Source organism: Bemisia tabaci, chromosome 9 (assembly GCF_918797505.1).
Source record: "Bemisia tabaci chromosome 9, PGI_BMITA_v3".
Taxonomy (NCBI): domain Eukaryota; kingdom Metazoa; phylum Arthropoda; class Insecta; order Hemiptera; family Aleyrodidae; genus Bemisia; species Bemisia tabaci.
The window spans coordinates 42,297,958-42,318,612 of record NC_092801.1 but is presented as its reverse complement, the minus strand read 5'-3'; the positions used below and the strand labels follow the sequence as shown (position 1 = coordinate 42,318,612).

The following is a 20,655-nucleotide window of genomic DNA, read 5'->3' as shown; positions in this document are numbered from 1 at the left end:
CCCTTTAGTCTATAACAAACACCTGTTTCAATCAATTGGATAGCTTCATTTTTTCGTCGTCTTTTTTGTCGATCAATTTCAATGATCAGCCCGCCCCCGCAGGCTTGCGAAAGGGGAGGGCATCATGAGCCTTAGTACGTCACGAAATTCACAAGAAAAACACGACCTAATTTTCCGGGATTTGAGACTTTTTATTCTCAATTTATGATCTAAAGTTTTTGAATATTTTCAGGAAAAATATTCGCAATTTCCTCGAAAAACAAATGTTTGTTTTGGGGAAAAATTCGGTAATATTCGAATGTTCACATGAAGTTCCTTTTTACACGACAAAGTAGACAAAATGTGAAAAGGAAGGGGGAGGGGAGGATAGCGCGAAAGAATTCCGCATGGAGTGATTTTCCATGCTGTGCAAACATGGGAAAATGGACCTTTGACATGAAGAGATAAACCACCTAAGTCAATTAGGACTCAATCTCAAGAGACGACCAAGGTGTTTGTTTTTGTGAAACTAAAATGAGTCAAAACTCGATACAAGGTTAATGCGTTTGATAAAATTAATTGACCCCGAAATCGGCGATAACTGAGTCGCGCTTTCCAGGTCGTAGATAACTTCCCGATATAAAAACGCGGAAAAGCTCCAAATTTTGTCATTGTGTTCGACAGAATCCAGCCCGACACTTCATCGCTGTAAACGGTGAGTAAGGTTTTTTCTGTTTTTTTTTTTTTTTTTTTTTTTTTTTTTTTTTTTTAATTTTTTTTACAAAAGTGTGCAAAAGTGCCGCGCCGAACTCTCGTTCCCTCGGTTGAAAGGAGTTACTTTTCATAGCATGACAAAAAAATTTCCGGTGTCGCCCCTGGACAGGCTCTATATTAAAATTTGTACATAACAACCTATCTCATAGAATCAATCGTTGACACTCAGTTTTGATCGAAAAGACGACCCCTATTCCCTCGTGGTAGTCATCGTTGGAAAACATTTTTCAAAAACTTTTCGAACTCGGCGGAAATTGGTGAAGAGAGAGGCTCCATCTCGGAGATTTTTAATTGAAATTTATACCGGAAAAAGCTAAAACGACCGCAGTTTTTTTATTTTGTTGAATGCTTCAACTTTGGTCATAATATATAGAAGATTGAAAAAAAATTTAGACGATTTAGTATTTCTTTTTGAAAAATTTTCTCCTAAATTTGACCTCTCACGAATATTACCGAAGAGATTACTCAAAAGGGTTTTCTTTTTGCGAAAAATATGACGTTTTTATTTATTTATTTTTTATTTATTTATTTTTTTATTTATCTATTTTTTTACTTAACTTTGTGTTCCTGAAATACACGTTTACAATAGTCGCAATGTTCTGTCGAGTGACCGTGCTCTCAAAAATTTAAGGAGGGGCGGGGCTTGTGGCTCTCATAATTCGACGTCTTCAGATCAAAAGGAACTATCTTTACTGTGACGTGGGTCCTTGAACCCATAAGAATAAATGCATGACAGAGCCTGCTTGTAACAATGGAGATAGTTGGTTTTGAATTGAATGCGATCCATTACATCCATGCATCTCTTCATGCGTCATCTTTCATTTCCTACACCTCAGTGGGTCGATTATTGAAATTTATAGACAAGGAAGACAAAAAGGAAAATTGAGCGATACTATTGGTGGAAGCGGGTGATTGAAATGGACGAAAGAGGTATGCAATGGAATAGACTAACTAACGGCAACTCACGAGGAGGGACCCTGTGGTTAATTCATCATTTTCCCCCTTACCTATAGTATGGTCTATGACAACCATACGTTTCAACCAATAGGGTCGCTTCATTTCCCCTTTGGCTTCTTTGTCTATTATTTTGTCTACCAATTTCAATAATCAGCTCGCTGGCTGTGGTAGTTGGCTAGTTTTGCTTTACATTTATTAGGAAACAGCAAATCGCAGATCTCGGTTTAGACACGTCGTTCAGACACAAAAAAAGGAACCTTTTTTGGCATAAGCTATTTCGTTGCAATCAAATTGAAATTAGTTGCGATTCCTCTTTACATTGAACATTGCCTGTGTTTCTGATGAGTGGAATTCATCTTTTCGATCATTTAAAATCGGCATTCATTGACCACTTGATGTAAAAATATTGCAATCTCATGGCGAAAAATTACAATGTTATAGCATTTAAGCGCGCCTTTATGTATGACCGGATCTGTAAAAGAGACTTAATCTTCAAGGGGAAAAATTTCCTTAGCTTTTTTTCAAAAATTTAAAACACGTTTTTTCTTGCGACCGAAGAATTTTTGCCTTGGAACTCCAGGACTCGTATTTTTTTCAATTAATGAACTTTCAGCGCTAACCTTGCGCCAAAATTTCCTGATTCGTTCCCCGCCTTGCATTTGAAAAAAGTTGATATAAATTTTCTTTCGGTAGATAAGGTTTTTTTTCCCCTCTTTCCTCGAGGATTTTCAGATTATTAACTCCTGTGGAACAATACAACATTGGCAGGCATACAAAAATAATCCAAAATGTGATACAATTTTGAACAGTGCGATGTGTTAACCTTTTTGGTGACCAACCAGGACGTGGAGGAAAATTGCGGTGGCCTGGAACAATCTTCCAGAGGAGCGATTATTGAAACTGATAGACAAGGCGGTAGACAAAGAAGACATAGGGAAAATGGGAGCGATCCTATTAGTTGGAGCGTGTACTTGGCATAGACTAAGGGGGAAATGATGGACTAACTATACGGTCACTCGCGAGTAGCGAGTTACCGTTAGTACTGCCGTGCTAAGGAAGAACGCCGTATGAGCCATCAGGCGTTGCCAAATTTCTCCTGACAAATCACTCATTTTCAGGAAAATTTTCGAATGTATGTCTACCAATTCCTCGGATAATTTTGTTCGTAATTTGATCTAAAACGTCTGAAAATTTCAAGGAAGAATATTCATAATTTTCCTCAAAAATAAACATTTTATCGAAGGAAATTTGGCAACTCTCAAATGCTCATACAGCGTTCTTCCCTTAGCACGGCAGAGTAAGTCTACTACCTACCTAGTTCGTCCATTTCAACCGCCCGCTTCCACCAATAGGATCCCTCTATTTGCAAGGTGTCTTTGTCTATTTCTTTGTCTATCAATTTCAATAATCAGCCCACTGGTCTCCTTTAGGTCCGGTCATCATTGAATTTTTCCCTTGCATTGTGCTACTTGAGTTTCGGGACAGACTTGGCCTAGTCAATAGGAGAAGTCGGACAAAATCTGAAAACTTTGAATGCTTATATTTTCGAACGTATAAAACTAAAAAGTTTAAGGGTGGTTCAATAGATTTTTCGTGAAATTTCCTGTGAGATATGTCCCTTGAATTTTTTGGCGAAATGAACATTGAAACGTCACCTTCCGGCCGAAGTATCACAAACGTCATGCGAAGTTTCAAAATTTCCGACGCCATTTTATTTGTTTATAGAGGAATTGTTCGACGGAGCTGTCCGGAAAGTTCACTGAATTTTCTTTTGTGCTGCCGATAAAATTCAGTGAAATTTTCAAACAGATTCAACCGACGCCCTGGTAAAAGTGAGTCAGCCTGACCTCAGGCTATGTTTCATAAACTACCCTGAGGCTGACTGGTTCAGGTTGATATCAGTCTGACATCAGTCTGACATCAGCCTGAATCACTCTGACTCAGGGTAGTTTATGGAACATAGCCTGACGTCAGGCTGATTCACTTTTACTAGGGCGATTTCTCCGTAAAAAAATAAAATGGCGGCGGAAATTTTGAAACATCGCATGGCGCTTGTGATACCTTGGCCGGAAGGTCCCGTAGGTATATGCATAGGGCCGGATTAAGGCGATGGCCGCATGGGCCGCGGCCCATGGCGGCAAATTTTGCAATTTTTTTAAATGCAGGTACAAAAAAATCGGATTCAGAAAAACATTACAAACAAGGAAAGGTGACAAAATCTCTCATTTCCCGAGAGTATATCTCTAATTTTGTCATCTTCTTGTGATACAATAGACAGCACCTTTACTTAGTCGAGTTAAGACTAAGAGAGAAACCGAACACGGAATTTGGCCTGGAACGGCGCGGCGCAGAGAGCAATGATGACGAGAACTTGAGATGAACAGGAGAAACCCGCGGCGCGGCGCGGCGGTCGGCATGTAACACATATTAGCGCCTACAAGACTGCATGAATACTTCACGCATTGCGTCAAAGATAGTGCGGTCGCTGCGGTCAGCAGCGGGCGGCGTGAAACGCATAGCGCCTACAAGACTGCATGAATACTTCACGAAACAAAGTGCGTGCAGCAGCGGTCGGCGTAAAACGCATAGCGCATACAAGACTGTGGGAATATTTCACGCATAGCGCCAAACACGGTGCAATCAGCGCGGCGTGGCGGCGGAAGTTAAAATTATTAAAGCACATTTATGTTTGTGATTTCATAATATTTTTGTTCATTTCTTGTAAATCGAAGGCCTTGTCCACACAGAGATAGGTTAACGGAACTTATTAACTTTCGCGCCAAGTTACGTGAATTTTTGCTAGTAGTGTTGACAGGGCTTTCGCAAAAAATGTGCCTAACACGAGTAAACGCGTCTTATGCACCCCTCCCCCTCCGGCACGTTCACTTGATGGTTTTTATTGATGTCTCAAAACAATTGAGAAGGGGGCGGCAAAATACCATAGAGTACATAGAGTCGTAATGTAATTGGGAGAGCTGGCGCCACTTTTAAGCATTTTCCATGTCCCGAATTCCGAGACTCCTGTGTGACGCCGGGTCACTTTTTCGATACATAATCGATTGTTTGCGATACACGGGTACCCGGCCATCCGATGAAAACAACAACAACAACAACAAAGGAGATAGGAATTACCACGTATTCCACACCGCCATTTTGGATCGAAAATGTATCGAAAAAGCGACCCGAACTCGGCGCACACCGGGCTCGGAATTCTTCGAGCAGAACATGGCGCCAGCTCTCCCATTTACATTACGACTCTATGTACTCTATGCAAAATACAGGCGGCCTATGGGCGGCAAGCGAGTCAATCTGGCCCTGGGCCCTGGGTATATGACCCTTGGAATTTAATCTCTGGCGAAATAAACACTAAAACTTGGAATTTTGTCCATAAAATTTAATGTCCGACCTCTTTTTAGCTCTCCTCTATTATTTACGACCTCTTCTATTATGTATTATATAGCTCGTTACACTACTCAGTTAGCACAAAATATTTTGAAAATATTTACAAAATATTGTCACCTTTATCAAAATATTTTCATGAAAATATTGTAATTAAAATATTTTTAAAAATTTTTTAAAACTCTTTTGAGGAATATTTTGAAAATGTTTACAGGCAATATTTTTAAAATAATTTAAAAATATAGCCTGTAAACATTTTTTAAATATTCCTTAAAAGAGTTTGGAAAATATTTTAAAAATGTTTTTTTAAAATATTTTTAAGTTCTTTATTTTACTGTAAGTAAGCTAAGCAAGAAAGATTAAGAATTTGTTTCCTTTGATTTCAGAACAAAAACAACCAAACAACCATGAAATACTTCAGCCTGAGCCTGTTTTTCTTCGTGCTGGCGGTGATCGGATCCCTAGTGGAGGGAAAGAGAATCACGCGGTGCGGCAGTGGAATCGGTGGCGGATGGAACGATGGGAAGGCCACCAGTGCGTGTGGCTCCGAGCTCGGATACTACTGCTACAACTACGCCGCCAATCCATACTGTGAGACGCTCGACGATGCCAGGGAACAGAGGTTCAAGAGCTGTTGTGAAGGCAAGGGAAGGAACGGAATCAAAACCCAAAATATTTAAAAAAAAAAAATCCCCAAAAATTTAATATTTTAAAACTATTTTAATTTTTTTTTAAAAATATTTTAAAATTATTTAAATTCCTCGAACATCGGACAACTTAATTCTACCTTCTGCTTGACCGAGTCGAACCAACTCTTCTTTCATTGTATCGCTTTTCAGATGCAATGATACTTTTTTTATGCATTCATACTTTTTCAGTACCTGTTAATTTATTTATTTTTTGTGTGTAAGTATTTATTGATTTTTTATTATAATCCTAGATGTTACTGTCAATTGACTGTGTTGTTATTGTCTTTACTTTCCTACGTTCTAAAAACTGCTGTTACAAGGTGAAATTGGACCGCGTTTAGCAGAGAGGAACCAAGCCGCATCAGCTATCTTAATATTTAATTTGAAAAATAGAATGAAATTGTGAATCAACCACTGTACTAATTGCGAGGGGCGTTGGTTCATTTGAAAGGTGTTGTTCTCAATGCTTCGGGAAAACTATAAATTATTTTCTGGGGTTCGTCCCCGATTTTTAAATCCCTAAAAACTCATAAATTGGATGAGGGGAAGTGGGGGTTTTTTGTTTTTTGTTTTTCGGAAAAGTTTTGTTGCTACGCATCTTACTTTACTGTTTGCTGTCTTTTTATCAGCTGTTTTCATTCAACAATCATCATTAAGTGAGGTTACTTCCAACACTCAACTGCCATCAACTTACATTTTTCTGTTCCCGCGGTTTTTTTTTTTTTTTTTTTTTTTTTTTTTTTACGGTTTTTCATGGTTGCTTCCATCTTTTTCCTATTGCCAATTTTTCCTCATTAAGTCAATAACCTCCAAGTTTTTTTCTCATTTTAACATACCAAAAAAAAAAAAAAAAAAAAAAAAAAAAAAAAAAAAAAAATTCCGATCAGAACTTTTCACGCTGTTTCTTTTCAATGTGTATAAATATGTTTATTATTAATTTCCATTTTCATTTCATCCTTTTTCTTCTGATTTATTTTTTTTAATTTAAAAATTGAACTTTTCAGTTATGATTTTGTTAAAATAATAATAATTTTTACTAATTTTAATTTTAAATTTAACAGTTGTTATGAGTGAAATTTTCAATGACCGAGGCGGTCGTCCTCCAAAACGTGGTCGCGTTTTCCAGAATTCTTCGCATGTTCGTTTAGTGAAGCAAGAACTGAACTCTGTTATTAGTATAGAAAATCAAAGTTTCATTTCTTCATTTCGGAAGTATAAAATTGATGATCAGAACTTTGATGAAAATTTTGTTACCAAATTTTCAGTCGGTTCAATGAATATAATTTGTCATCATTGTGATGCTCGCCATTTTCAGGGTGAAATGTCCAATGGTCATTTTAATAACTGCTGCCAAAATGGCTTAATTTCTTTACCGAGTATTTATATTCTCCAAATTTCATAAAGCGTATCAGAAATTATAATAGTGCTGTTGCTTTTGCCTCTTTCTCTGTAAATCGAATTGATATTCCGGGTGATGGACCTTATTGCTTTAAAGTTCAAGGATCCATATATAGGTAAGTTTATTTAATATTTACCGTTACGTAACGTACTTTTTTCAGTTTCTCAGTCCGTCCCTCCCTCCTTCCCACCCCTTAACGCATCCGGAATGCAGCTGCATTCCCCGGAAACCAGAAAGCAGACTGAACATGGAAAAAACGAAGAAGAAAAAGCGGAAAAATTAGATGAAGTTAAAACAGGAGCAGAAAAAGAAGAAGAACCAGAAGGAACAGCTACTGAAGAAGAAAAAGAAGAAGCAAAAAAAGAAAAGACAAAAGGAGGAAAGAAGAAGAGCAAAGTTGTAGGAAATATAGGAAGAAAAGCAGGACAGAAATGGCAAAAGAAGAATCAACAATTTAATCGAAAAAAAAAGCAAAGTATTTAAAAAATAAAAAAAGATCTTCTTTAAAATTAGTTTGAAAACAAATGTAAAACCTAAAAAATAATTTTGTATGAAGATTAAAACAAAATTTTAGTTTAAAGTTTACTAAATAAAATTACAATTTTTGAAAACATTTGTTATATTTATTCTCTCAAAAAAATAATTAGACCCGATTCAAAGACAAAACAGAAAATTAAATGAAAATAAATAAAAAAAAAAAAAAAACATGTGAAAGTGAAAAGTGTACAGGAAAAATAAGGGGCTGCGAAGCAGCCCCATAAGCCCCTAGTTGCTAAATTAACTACCTAGGCAATTTAATTTTTTACGTGAAAACGGTTGTGCAGATTTCAGTGAATTTTCTACATAAGATGAAATAAATCTACAATGGGATCATTGTGAAACAGCGCGTCAAATGCCGCGACATTTAAGTCGAGCGACGGTCGAGCAGCGGTTTGACTACAAAATGCTAAAATCGCTGATTTTTGCATTTTGAGAGCTAAGATCGAGGGATTCTGATCCTCGTGGGTCCAAACCGTTATTTTTCTCTTAAAATATAGTATCAGAAGTCTCATTTTCCGCATTTGCGACTTTTTACCTCGATTGCATTTACCGAAAAAAAATCTGCAAGATCGCCAAGATTGCCAAGATGAGAAATCGATGAAACATCTTAAGTACCTTGCGGAACCACTCAACCTTTAGCTACGACCCTGAGATTTTTTTGTGCTTTTTTTTCTAACTATGAGACAAAGATATTTTGTGGTGGCAAAAAGAATCATCTTGCATGAATCAAGCACCTTTATTCAGTGATATCGATATCGCGATATTGTCAGCACATCGGATTAAAATTTTTTATACATGCCAGCTTCTTCCTACAGGTGACGATGTGCTTTGGTGACTTCCTCCTCTTTCGTGTCTTTTCAGGTGGTTTTATTTTACAATTCAACTACTTTAAGAATCTGCTTTCCAGTAAATGTATCACTGACGTAGATTCAAGAGGATCAAATCATTTGAGACGGTATGCCATATAATTACTGTTCATGCAGAGACGATTTCTTTTTTTATTATTTTCCTTGACAAAAAATCCTTGGACTTGTTCCGAATTATTCTGTTGCATAACATTAAGCTCAGCAGGAAATGAGATTACTCATGAGGAAATCAAAAAGTACCGACTGTAAAAATTTTAAGTTCGAGTACACATAATCTAGACCTTGAATCCAATATTAAAATCGAAACTGTTCATCTACAATTACTTCGTCACCTTCCGGGCAAAGTATCACAAGCGCCATGCGACGTTTAAAAATTTCCGCCGCCATTTTATTTTTTTACAGAGAAATTTCTGGTTGAATTTGTCTGAAAATTTCACTGAATTTTATTGGCAGCACAAAGAAAATTCAGTAAAAGTTTTGGACAGCTTCGTTGAACAATTTCTCTGTAAAAAAATAAAATGGCGGCGGAAATTTTTAAACGTCGCATGGCGCTTGTGATACTTTGCCCGGAAGGTGACGACTTAAACTTTTAAGCGCTCAGCCGATAGGCAGCGCTTTTTGATTTCGACTTGCCTCTGAGTACTAGTATACTAGTGCTAATGCGTTTAAATGGCGCACCAGCTCATCGATGTGTAGGCTTTTTGGGGGGGGGGTCCATTTTTAAAATAAATAAAGCTGTGAAAACTGTATTTTATGCTTTTAACGTAATGCGCAGGTAGTTTCGATCGTTTGTCTATAAGAAAATTTTTTAGCGGTAGAGTAATTCTTATCGAAATTGATCGTTGAACTCAAATGAAGCCTAAAAAAAACGCGCCTGATGAGCTCAACGGTGGCTATATTATTTTCGGGAAACGAGAAAACGCGTTTACGGTTTCCTTGGTAACCTTTGCTTGCTATCAGCTGATGCTTTATTTCCATTTCCCAGCCAAGTCGACGGAGTTTATTCTTCCTTTCTCCACTAAATACATTTACTAACATCTGAGCGCTTTTCTAATACGACGGCATTAGAACTTTCCCGCTTGTTTTTTAATTTTTCCCCTCAACCCTTTTGTATTTTTACTGATATTTCCATGTAAATTTATTACTGTTACTGCCTTCTTTAGAGGTGTAAATGGCCTTAGATGCTAAAGCACCGCTTTAAAATAAAATTATTTTACTACTACTACCTATCTCCCGGAAAAGTATACTCAGGAACATTTGCCTGAGGGTCGGTATGGGTATGATCAGGGCCACATTCACATTTCTAGCGCCACAAGGCTGAACTTCATTTGACACCCCTAAAAGTAAATGCTTTCTTGGAAAAGGGAAATGTCTGGGACATAAACCACCCTCCTCCCCCCTAACAAGAAGGAATATGTTGTGTAGTAAAAAAATAATTGAAGTTGACCTTTGAAATTGGGAGAAAAATATTCATAAGTTTATACCAGGAAATTTGTGTTTTATCGAAGGAAATTTGGCAACACCTGAGGGTTTATACGCCGTTTTTCCAGAGCACGGCAGAATATGCCTCCAGCTAGGTAGCTCATTTAGCTATGGCATTCTGATGGTCGCAAAATAGAATTTGTTTCGCACATACATTTTTTTTTGGTGTGTGTGATTTCGTCCCAAATTTTAGACAAATCATTATTCAAATGATTCAGCTGAAAATATTCATTTGAGATAATATGATAATGATGCATGTATTTCCTGCGCATCAAGGATGCCCTTGATGATTTTCTGCAGTCAATGAGATAAAACTTCGTTCCCAAGGGCATTTTGAAGTGCTCATCCGGGAACGATTTTCCCTCATTGTCTTCCCTCATTGTCTTCCCTCATTGTCTTCCCTCATTGTCTTCCCTGCATTATCTTTCCGCATTGTCTAGCTTGGTCGAACAATGTGTTGGGAGTAGAGCTTTTTTTTTTTTTTCTCTCTCTTTTCTTCAGGGACATTCCCCATCTGACTTTATTCAGTGGGAGTAGAGCTTGTATTCGAATTTTTCAAAAATTGGAGATCACGTTAGTCTTTCAATATTTTTAAATCGAGCCACCGGCACTCATCCAAAAGTGGGAATCGAAATTTCAAGCAGTTGAATTTTATTAAATACAGCGCAAAAATTTGAAATGTAAGTATGATACTCCGTTAAAGTGCTTGTTTGAAATGCTCTAACATTTATTATATTATGACTCGCGCTGTGTCGATTATTGATTGATAAAAATATTAAAATCAGATACTAATTTGGTCGTATTTCTGCCAAACGGAACTATGTGGATTGAGACATGAGCCCTGATACCCTTAAAAATATATGTGTAACAGGGCTCAAGTCATAATGCACATAGTTCCGTTTGGCAGAAATACGTCCGTTTGAAGATTAGAATATGAGAATTAAGATTAATATGCCCATTTCCCATTAATCAACTAAATTTGAAAATAATGAACAATGCGATCTGCCAACATTTCCGTCCAAGAAAAAACGCCGTACGAGCCTTCAGGGGTTGCCAGAATGCCCTTGTTATATTAAGAATTTTCAGGTAGATTTAAGAATATTTTTTTTTTCAATTTTTTAAAGAATTTTATTCGCAATTTAATCTTTATAAGATGGAGTCGTTGTTGATTGTGATGGATTGTAATTATATGTATGCCCGTTTGGTATAGACATTTTTTAATTGCTTATTTGGATATTAACTTTTCTTATATCTTCCTCTGGGCAAATCTGATCTCAAGTCATAGTAAAATTTAAAATAATAATATCATTCTGTTCGCATAACTAATGAAAATAAGCCACGTCAACTTACTTGTGGCGTCGAATCAAGTGTGACACCTCCTTAGAGGTAATTGATGTAAACCCTGGTAAAAATTGGCAGTAGAATCTGTGTTCCAAAATACCATAGACCTAAAGCCGGCTGTGAGATTTTCAATAGCTTCTATAGCCGGCTGCACCATTTCGTATAGCCTTTTATAGCCGTTGGCGATTGAGCAACAGCAAGGCAATAAAGTGTATGCTAAATGTTACTAATTGCGGATGCTAGGACTGTTTTTGGATTACCGCTCTATTTGTATAGTATCTTGATTTATTTTGCACGGAAAGCTCCGTACTTTTGAAGGATGCCTGCCATTCCTAATATGTTGGAGCGCCTTCAATTTCGTATGATACTGTGCAATACCTCTGGTGTGAAATAGTTGCATCAAGCGCCGTGGCACGCTGCGGCGCGGTGAGCGGGCAGCCAGCGCGAAAAGCGCCTTAGCGCCTACAAACCTAACAGGGATACTTCACGCATTGCGCCATGCGTGAAGTATCCCTGTTAGGTTTGTAGGCGCTAAGGCGCGCTTATCGCTGGCAGCACGCCGCTTCGCTCTGTGTTAGGCTCCATTATAATCTTGCGGAGTCAGCGTTTTTCAACTGATGATTTTGAAATAATTGCACATCCTGTATGGATTATTCTCATTTTAATTGATGAAAAAAATATGTATTAAAGGAAAATATAATGTGTGTTTTGTGAATATTATGGTGGTTCCATATCAAACTTAAAGATTTCTAAAGCACACGAATTTCTACACAATTTCTTATAGCCTTTTATAGCCGATGGTGATAAAGTATAAAGCCCGGCGATAGGAACTATAGCCCGGCTGCATACTTTTTTATCGCTTCGTATAGCCCGGCTATATGATTTGCTCCGCTTTCTACAGCCAGCTATATGATTTTCTATTGCCTTCTTTAGCTGGCTATAAGAATTCCTATGGTATTTTGAAACGCAGCTCCCATCGCCAATTTTTACCAGGGAATTAGAGTAGTAAATTGAAATATTGTCAAATTTGACCTAAGAGTGGAACAGTTTCCTTTGATGGCTGATTGTCTTGTATGCTACAGACCCGCATCCTAGGAGCATCAGAATCATATTCTTCCCACTCTATTTGCCGGATTCGAGAAACAAAAAACTAAATCGAAGATGTTCCCACACAAAATAACGAAAGTTAGCCCAGGCACGAATGAAAGACTTATGAGCCACTTCGGATGCGACTCGGACGGTTTCGTCCAAGTCGGTGATCAAAAATGGATATTTCCAGCCGAATATGCCCGCCATGCATCTGGTTTCTATCAATTTCAGCACAGCTCTGATGATGTTTGGATCATGACTTTTCCTCGATCAGGTTATTCTTGTTGGATTTTCGGTCATAAATCTCGCTCAAAAATCATAAAACACAAATCATGAATCATGAATCATGAATCATGAATCATGAATCATGAATCAATCATGAATCATGAATCACGAATCATAAATCATAAATCGTAAAACATAAAACAAAAAAAAATAAAACAAAAAAAATATAAAACATGAATCATAAATCATAAATCATGAATCATAAAACTTGCCCTGAGAATGAATCGTCACCGAAAAAACTGATATTGCTGATTTAACAATTCTGTAGTTACAAGAAGTGTCCGACGTGTTTCGATGTAGATTTTACAATAAAAAATGTTACTTTAACCACCTCCGTAGTTGAAGTAGATTTCCTTTTTTGTAAAATGTGCATTTGAAACATGTTGGGAATATTTTTTAACTATTTAATTGTTAAATCAGCAATTCCTTTCTTCCCGTGATTTTCACCCACCTTCTCCCCGAAAAAACCGTCGGTGATCTTCAGAAATACGAAAAGATCTGATTTAAGCCCTGGTGCCCGATTAGAGGAGGCTGCAATAAATTGCAAGGAACTACATGATTATTACTACCACGAAGGTGCGTTTTGTGCGTTGCCTATTCTCTAATTGGAAGGAGCTCCTCGTACTAAAATGTTTTCCGATGAAATTGAAATAAATTGCAATTTTTCTCTTCATTGCAGATTAACTATTTTCCCAATACATAAAGCTCATTCTATTGATCTTAAAAGTCGAAATTCACGAACCTAATGGTACAAAAATGTTGCAATATCATGGTAAAAAATTGCAATTTCATCGCACTAAATTGCAATTCAATTTCAATACATACTTTGATTTCACTGTGCCGGACGCGGATTTCGGTCAATTCGTCGCTCCTCTGACGTAAGAGCGTATCTCGATTTCTAGTCCAGTGGCGTGGCGTGAATTGCGATGTATCGATTGTTCTGCCATTTAAATCAATGGTAAAAAATCGATTATTAAGTTGTTCGCTGCGTACACCCTGTTTATCGATACTTTTCCATAGGTTTAAATGGAATAACAATCGATATATCGCAAAGCAACCACGCCAATGATTTCTACATGAGCCCCAAAGAGCAGTGATTCATAGTTATAACAGGGCTTACGTGGAAACGGATATACGCTCTTACGTCAGTTTAGAGCGACGAACTGTGGTAAAATTTGCTTTCAAAACAACGACTCAAATATTTCTGATAATTTTGCACTTTTTACGATACGTGTTCCACGATATAATTTATACAATTTTGGGTAGATGCTTGACTTACAATTAGCTCACTGACGTAGTTATGGATTTTAAGCCCCCCACCCCCACCATATTTATAGAGAATACGCAGGTGTCTGAAATTTGATGAATTTCGTGTTTAAGTGGAAACTATTTCGTGAACTGAACACGAGGATGCCCATGATTCATGAATTGAACAATTATTGGAGAAGATATAACAAAATGATCTAATCTGCTAAAATACGTGTGTTTAAATGGGAAATGCCGCCAAATGACGTCACTAGGTGGTGCATCTTCTCACTTTTAAATATATTTTAATACTATATCCCATATCAAAAAAAGATTATAATACATACTGTGAAATCAGCTCTTTAAGCACTTTCAGACGAAGCAATAAAAATATTTGCATGCAAATTCTCCATTACCACGGATGTGCATAATATTTTAGTAAGTCTGTGTAAAATAACATAAAATACGTCAAATTACATGAACTTATTACCTATATTAATGTCATGAGCATCATAACTTCCCAACAGTCTTTATTGCTATCGTGAAGACGTTATCTTGGATCCCTCTCTCCCTCCATAACATGTCAAACAAAACTGATTTGTCCTTTTTGTAGGTACAACATTGTGTCAAGAGTTAGTATGGCTTCTAAAAAACAATTTGGATTTTAAAAAGTCTGCAGAAATCCACCTATTTAAAAGAGCGCCCTTTTTTGAGTAAGTATGTTGAACCTTAATGCATCAACGATGCTGCATACTTTGCTATGCTACAAAAAAAACTGAGTTTTCCTCTTTGTAGGTACAACATTGTGTCAAGAGTTAGTATGGCTCCTAAAAAACAATCTGGATTTTAAAAAGTCCGCAGAAATCCACCTAGATAGAAGAGCGCCATTTTTTGAGTAAGTATGTTGATTCTTAATTCATCAAGAATGCTGCATACTTGTAATGTTACATGCCAGTTATTTTATCAAAGTAGCAAGTACCGCCTTGCTTTGTGCAACGGAAAGACATTAAACCAGTGTTCTGCCTTCCCCAGGCGCCATGCGCCAAATGCGCCTAAAAATCGGGCCTTGGCGCCTAAAAAAATTTGGGAGGAGGGGAGGGGGTTGGGCCATCGTGGCGCCTAAAATATTTGACAGATTGAACTCGCAATCGGGAAGCAGCGGTAGCGATGAAGCGTTCTCTATACGCACCGTTTGCAGCATTGCCATGGCCCGTATGCAATTTAATTTGGTTCCTAAAAAATAGTAGGTGGCTCCTAAAAATTGGACTTTCCTGCCAAGTTGGTTCCTAAAATTTTAGAAGGAAGGCAGAACACTGCATGAAACCTACGAATGAATAAACAGTTAGGTATTCTAAAATTATGTCCATCAATGACTGTTCGAGAAATTAATAAAGTTTCTTTTCACGGCGAGGAGCATCGTACATAATATTTGAACTATTTGACAGCGGCTAGGTTGATTTTAATATTTTCAAACCTCATTCAGTGCTTTGTTGCCTAAATTCTCTTTAGCACAGTGGTCTTGAACAAAAAAAAAATAAACATAAATGTACCCAAAAACGGTTTGCAGGGGGTTAGTCTATGGTACGTGAGGCCTTGACATCTTGAAAAATCAAAATCTTGGCTGATCCTAATTTCGAGATAACGCAATTTTAAAATTTGCATAGCAAATGCAAGTTTTCTGCTGATTTTGATCCGCTTTTTTATTTATTTGTCCATTGAATCGGTGTTGATCGGTTAACGTTTTTATTTTTCGTTCTATTTATGTCGCTCGAATACAAACCCTCTCGTCACACCCAGACTTCCTATCATACTCTTTTTTTTAACTGAGCAATTCGCCCTCCACTGCGTCTAGGGCAAGTGATGTTACGAATATGTTGTGCGTGCCGATTTCAGGTCATTACATACGCAACTCTTAGAAGGCGTTTTATGTGCGAAAGCAATCGCCTTCAAATGCGTCTGCAGCAATTGTTGTTGCGAATATGTAGTGAGTGCCAATTTTCAGTTCATTACATACTCAACTCTTTGAAGGAGTTTTATGTGCACAAGTAGTGCAATCTGCCGGAGAACGAATGAAGTAAGAATTGAGCAATTCATTCAATCTCACTTCTGCTGTTCTGTGTTATTTACGTTTCAAAAAAATGAAAATCAATTTTCACGTAAAAAAAGAATAAAAAATCAGCTTAATAGTTGATGTGGCTTTGTTCCACTCTGCTTAACGCGGTCCATTAAATGCTTCCGATGTCAAAGCACGGAGGACGATAATCGCTCCTCTATAATTTTTTTTTTAGCGGTTGTGTAGTTTTCTCAAAACTGATGGTTTACATTTTTCCGAGCGAGTTTTTTCATCTCAGCGGTGTTCATCCTCTTGAGGGAACTTAAAAACGTACCTATATAGAGAGCATCATGGAGGGTATGGATTCGATCGAAAAATGAAAACGTGAATCGATCGACATGAATCGATCGACACCGATTCGATCGACAGTTAATTCAAAAACACCCGGATCGATTCGATCGACATGAATGGATCGAAAAATCAAAACGTGAATCGATCGACGTGAATCGATCGACACCGATTCGATCGACAAAATTCGATCGACTCACGGATTTGTCGATCCATTCACGGGTTTGTCGATCGATTCACGGGTTTGTCGACCGATTCACGGGTTTGTCGATCCATTCACGGGTTTGTCGATCGATTCACGGGGTTTGTCGATCCATTCACGGTTGTCGATAGAATCGGTGTCGATCGATTCACGTTTTGATTTTTCGATCCATTCATGTCGATCGAATCGATCCGGATGTTTTTGAATTAACTGTCGATCGAATCGGTGTCGATCGATTCATGTCGATCGATTCACGTTTTCATTTGTCGATCGATTCATGTCGATCGAATCGACACCGGTTTTTTAACAATTTGTCGATCGAATCGGTGTCGATCGATTCACGTCGATCGATTCACGTTTTCATTTTTCGATCGATTCATGTCGATCGAATCCATACCCTCCGAGCATCATCAGCATTTCTAAAATACAGACGAATAAGAGCTTTCCGTTTTTTTTTTGTTTTTTTTTTATAAATAATATGCCTATTTTATTTTTAATATTATCCAGGTTTAACATCATCTGTGGTCAGAAATTTGTTCAGGACGTATTAGACCTAAATAACCATGATCCTGCCTCCATTGAGCACCTGAACTATCTCGTGACTCCCAGATACAAAACTTGGGATGGCCTGATTTCTCCGCGAATCATCAAGACGCATTTGCCTTTCTGCCTTCTATCACCATCCCTGCTAAGTGCAAGCAAAGTTGTCTACGTAGCACGGAACCCGAAAGATGTTCTCATATCGTATTATCATTTGTGCAAGCTTCTCAAGTACGATCATTTCAACTACCGTGGTGACCTCAAAACATTCTGGCAATTCTTCAAAGAAGATCTAGGTTTGTAATCGTAAGGCTTATTATTGAAATTGATAGACACAGCTGTAGACATACTTACAGCAAAGAGGAAAAGTGGAAGAGTCATACTGCCGTGATAGCGAAGAGAGCAGTAAGTGCATAAATGAAGTTTTGAGGAAAACGGACTCAGAAGTTTCTGACCGGAATATGTTATTGAAAGAACCATCCGTTCTTTGTGAAACCGCCACTAATCACCCAAAAGACTCCTAGAAATCGAATTATAAGAACCATCCGTCTCAACCAAAAGGATACCTCCACACTCAATATGGTCTCCTTATCAATAGCTATGTCTATTCATTTCAATAATCAACCCACTAGGGAACATCAAATAATCTCACTGTAAGGCCGACAAGATACCCTAAAGTTGGTCCATCATTTTCCTCCCTAGTATATACGAACCACCTTTTTCAACCAATGATCGCTACAAAATCATTACGTTTTCTCTACACGTCGCTCAGTCTATCAATGTCAATAATCAGACCAATGGGAAGCATTAAATGTCACAATAAGATGAGGTAAACTAATTTTATTTATTCCATAGGGGCCACGTGGGCGGCCCCCGGCATTGGCTTCTTAGGGAACAGGGTGATGGACCCAAAGTTAGGCTCCTTAGTTCCCAGGGAGCTAGCCCCCGGCTTTGGCTTCTTATGGGCAAGGGGGCTGGCCCCCGGGTTAGGCTCCATAGTTAATAGGGGGCTGGAACCCCCAAGAGGCTAAACCTGGGGGCCAGCCCCTGGCAACGAAGGAGCCTAACCCGGGGGCCTTAGGCTGGGCCTCGTAATTTGGTCCGCGGTGGTAGTGCGCATCCCGAATCCGGTTGCCCCGAAAAAGCACCGGAGTGCTTTCCAACAATGAGCCCTGGAAAGAACGGCCGTAAACGGGTGCAGTCGAATGCGATATTTTCCCTCTAAAAAACCCACGTCTTTAATACATTGAATTCCTTTGTGAAATTAGATACATGAATTCTTTAGTCTCATGACAATAGAAGTGCGATTTCAAAATTCGAAACGATGACAAGTAGCTGAAATTATGGAACGAATTGATGCGATGTATCGCACGTTGCTCTGACACAAAAAATGACAACCGTCGAATCACCTTAAGCGTTACAACTGAGGTTTTACTTTTTCGCCTTTAGCCATTGATATGTGAAGAGTGGAAATTCAAAATCTGGAAAGTGTCATCCGGTATTGCTAAAATTGTGCATCTTGCTCCGTAGCGTAAAAGGACCTGAATACTTCCCTTCATTACAGTTTAGTGAAGAAATGTTCTATAACTTTGACCTTATAGAAACTGGTGCTCAATCGTAGCAACACCTGGGGCACTTGCCAGGTTTTTGAATTTCTGCTCTCCCTATAAAAAAGATAAAAAAGCACTTGATGAAAAGATTCTCAGGTTTTGATTTTACTTACTCAGAGGAGGAATAGAGGAACATATTTTGACAAGCTCTTTTCCACACCACCTTAGGAAAGCCCGATCAGGTAGAGGATACGGTGCTGCTCCTGGAGGTAGAACTTACGGCGCGTTTTTTTTAACGTGGTGTCGCCAAGAGCCCTAATCCACGGGAAGGGAAAGAAAAGGGAGAGGGAAGAGGAAAAGGGAGAGGAAAGAGGAAGAGGGAAGGGGAAGAAGAAACAAAAAAATACACTCACCAACGCCGATGCATCTCCACCTGTCACTTCTCCATGCCGTTTTTGATACTCCTAAAAAACAGCTGTGCCCGCAGAAGACGAAAGTAGCGCCCTCCGCAACTGAGTATGGAGGAGGAATAAAACAGTATCTTACCTTCGGTTGCGGGAAGATCCAGCAGCAGCAGCAGCACCTGGAACAGAGGATAAAAAAAGAAAAAGAAAAGAAAGAAAAGAAGGAAAAAAAATAAAAAAAAATGCGACGATCCCGGTACGATGGCACCCAGCAGCAGCACCTGAAACAGAGAATAAAAAAAGAAAAGAAAGAAAAGAAGGAAAAAAAATAAAAAAAAAAAAAATGCGACGATCCCGGTACGATGGCACCCAGCAGCAGCACCTGAAACAGAAAATAAAAAAAAGAAAAGAAAGAAAAGAAGGAAAAAAAAAAAAAAATGCGACGATCCCGGTACGACGGTGTCCACCAGCAGCGGCCTCCCCAACCCCGGCTTCCAGCGTCCCGGTTCCTTTCCCACCTCCTCCCTTTTTTTTTTTTTTTTTTTTTTTTTTTTTTTTTTTTCCACTCGTGGCTTGCTGAGATCCTCCGGGGCGTAACGCCCCGGAGCCGCCGTCGCCGGCAGGGGGCGCCGCCGGGACCCCATAAGGGTCCGCTGGGCGCCCCCACCCCCGACCCCCCGCGAGGGGGGTCAAAAAGCCCCCCCTTGCGGGGGGGCAAAGTGACCCCCCTCGCGGGGGGTCGGGGGCAGGGGCACCCAACGGACCCACGGGGTCCCGGCGGGCGCCCCTGCCGGCGACGGCAGACCCCGGGACGTAACGCCCCGAGGATCTCAGCAAGCCAGTCGCGGAGAAAAAAAAAAAAAAAAAAAAAAAACCCTAGTCCTCCCCCTAGTCCTCCCCCCGTGATCCTACTCCGCGGCCCCTCCCCCCTTGGAAACCCTGCTCCGCGATCCTACATAAACCCAACGGAGTCCCCCCTCTCCCGGGAACCCCCTTTGGGAAACCCTACTCCGCGATTCCGCCCCCAACCCCACGAGCCCCCTTTCCCCGGAATCCTCCCCCCTTGGGAATCCTCGTCTCGCGGTTCTTCCCAACCCCACGAACCCCCCGTTCCCCGGAATCTCCCCCCTCAGCGAGCCCTCCCCCAAAACCCCCGCTTCTTCTGCCGCATCTTCTGGAACAAACAAGATAAATCGAGAGTTATTAGTATGGTTTGCAATGGGTGACAAAACTGGCTTTTAGAATTCTCTATTAAACCCCTCATTATAATTAGAAGTTTTCTTGTTATCAGCAATTAAATTAGTTGGACGCATGTATGCTAAAAGGAACTATGTGCTTAGGATTTGCCTGCAACATAGTTGCTTCTAGCCTAAATGTGTCCAGTTCTCTCTCGCCAAAATTTTAGTTGATGCATTATGCCATAATGAATCAAACGTTATTTTTCCAAATTATAACTTGAATTGCAGTTTCATACTCTCTTTGGACTTGCAACATCATTGGATCACATTTTGCA

At 39.1% G+C, this 20,655-nt stretch overlaps 1 protein-coding gene and 1 long non-coding RNA gene across 3 annotated transcripts; both read left to right on the top strand.

The window, feature by feature from the left end:
* The first annotated feature begins 434 nt into the window (after positions 1-434).
* Positions 435-6,062, top strand: LOC140225376 (uncharacterized). Its single transcript, XR_011900496.1, has 2 exons — positions 435-694; positions 5,496-6,062. It is a non-coding gene; the product is annotated as an uncharacterized lncRNA (long non-coding RNA).
* Positions 6,063-10,596: 4,534 nt separating this feature from the next.
* On the top strand, positions 10,597-17,575 carry LOC140225416 (luciferin sulfotransferase-like). Of its 2 annotated transcripts, none has more exons than XM_072304275.1 (4): positions 10,597-10,765; positions 12,509-12,789; positions 14,841-14,940; positions 17,156-17,575. In XM_072304275.1, the coding sequence occupies exons 2-4, from the start codon at positions 12,588-12,590 to the stop codon at positions 17,490-17,492; spliced, it is 639 nt and encodes a 212-aa protein (XP_072160376.1). In that variant the 5' UTR covers positions 10,597-10,765; positions 12,509-12,587; the 3' UTR covers positions 17,493-17,575. The 2 variants fall into 2 exon arrangements, with proteins under 2 accessions (XP_072160376.1, XP_072160375.1); XM_072304274.1 differs by lacking the exon at positions 14,841-14,940 and adding an exon at positions 14,659-14,758 and having other exon boundaries at positions 10,599-10,765; positions 17,156-17,560.
* Positions 17,576-20,655: the final 3,080 nt, after the last annotated feature.

Bases quoted from the DNA above. Each gene is read 5' to 3' on its own strand.
- LOC140225416 (XM_072304275.1), top strand. From the start codon at position 12,588: ATGTTCCCACACAAAATAACGAAAGTTAGCCCAGGCACGAATGAAAGA. The intron at 12,790-14,840 runs GTTATTCTTGTT...TCCTCTTTGTAG, and splicing joins CATGACTTTTCCTCGATCAG to GTACAACATTGTGTCAAGAG. The intron at 14,941-17,155 runs GTAAGTATGTTG...AATATTATCCAG, and splicing joins AGAAGAGCGCCATTTTTTGA to GTTTAACATCATCTGTGGTC.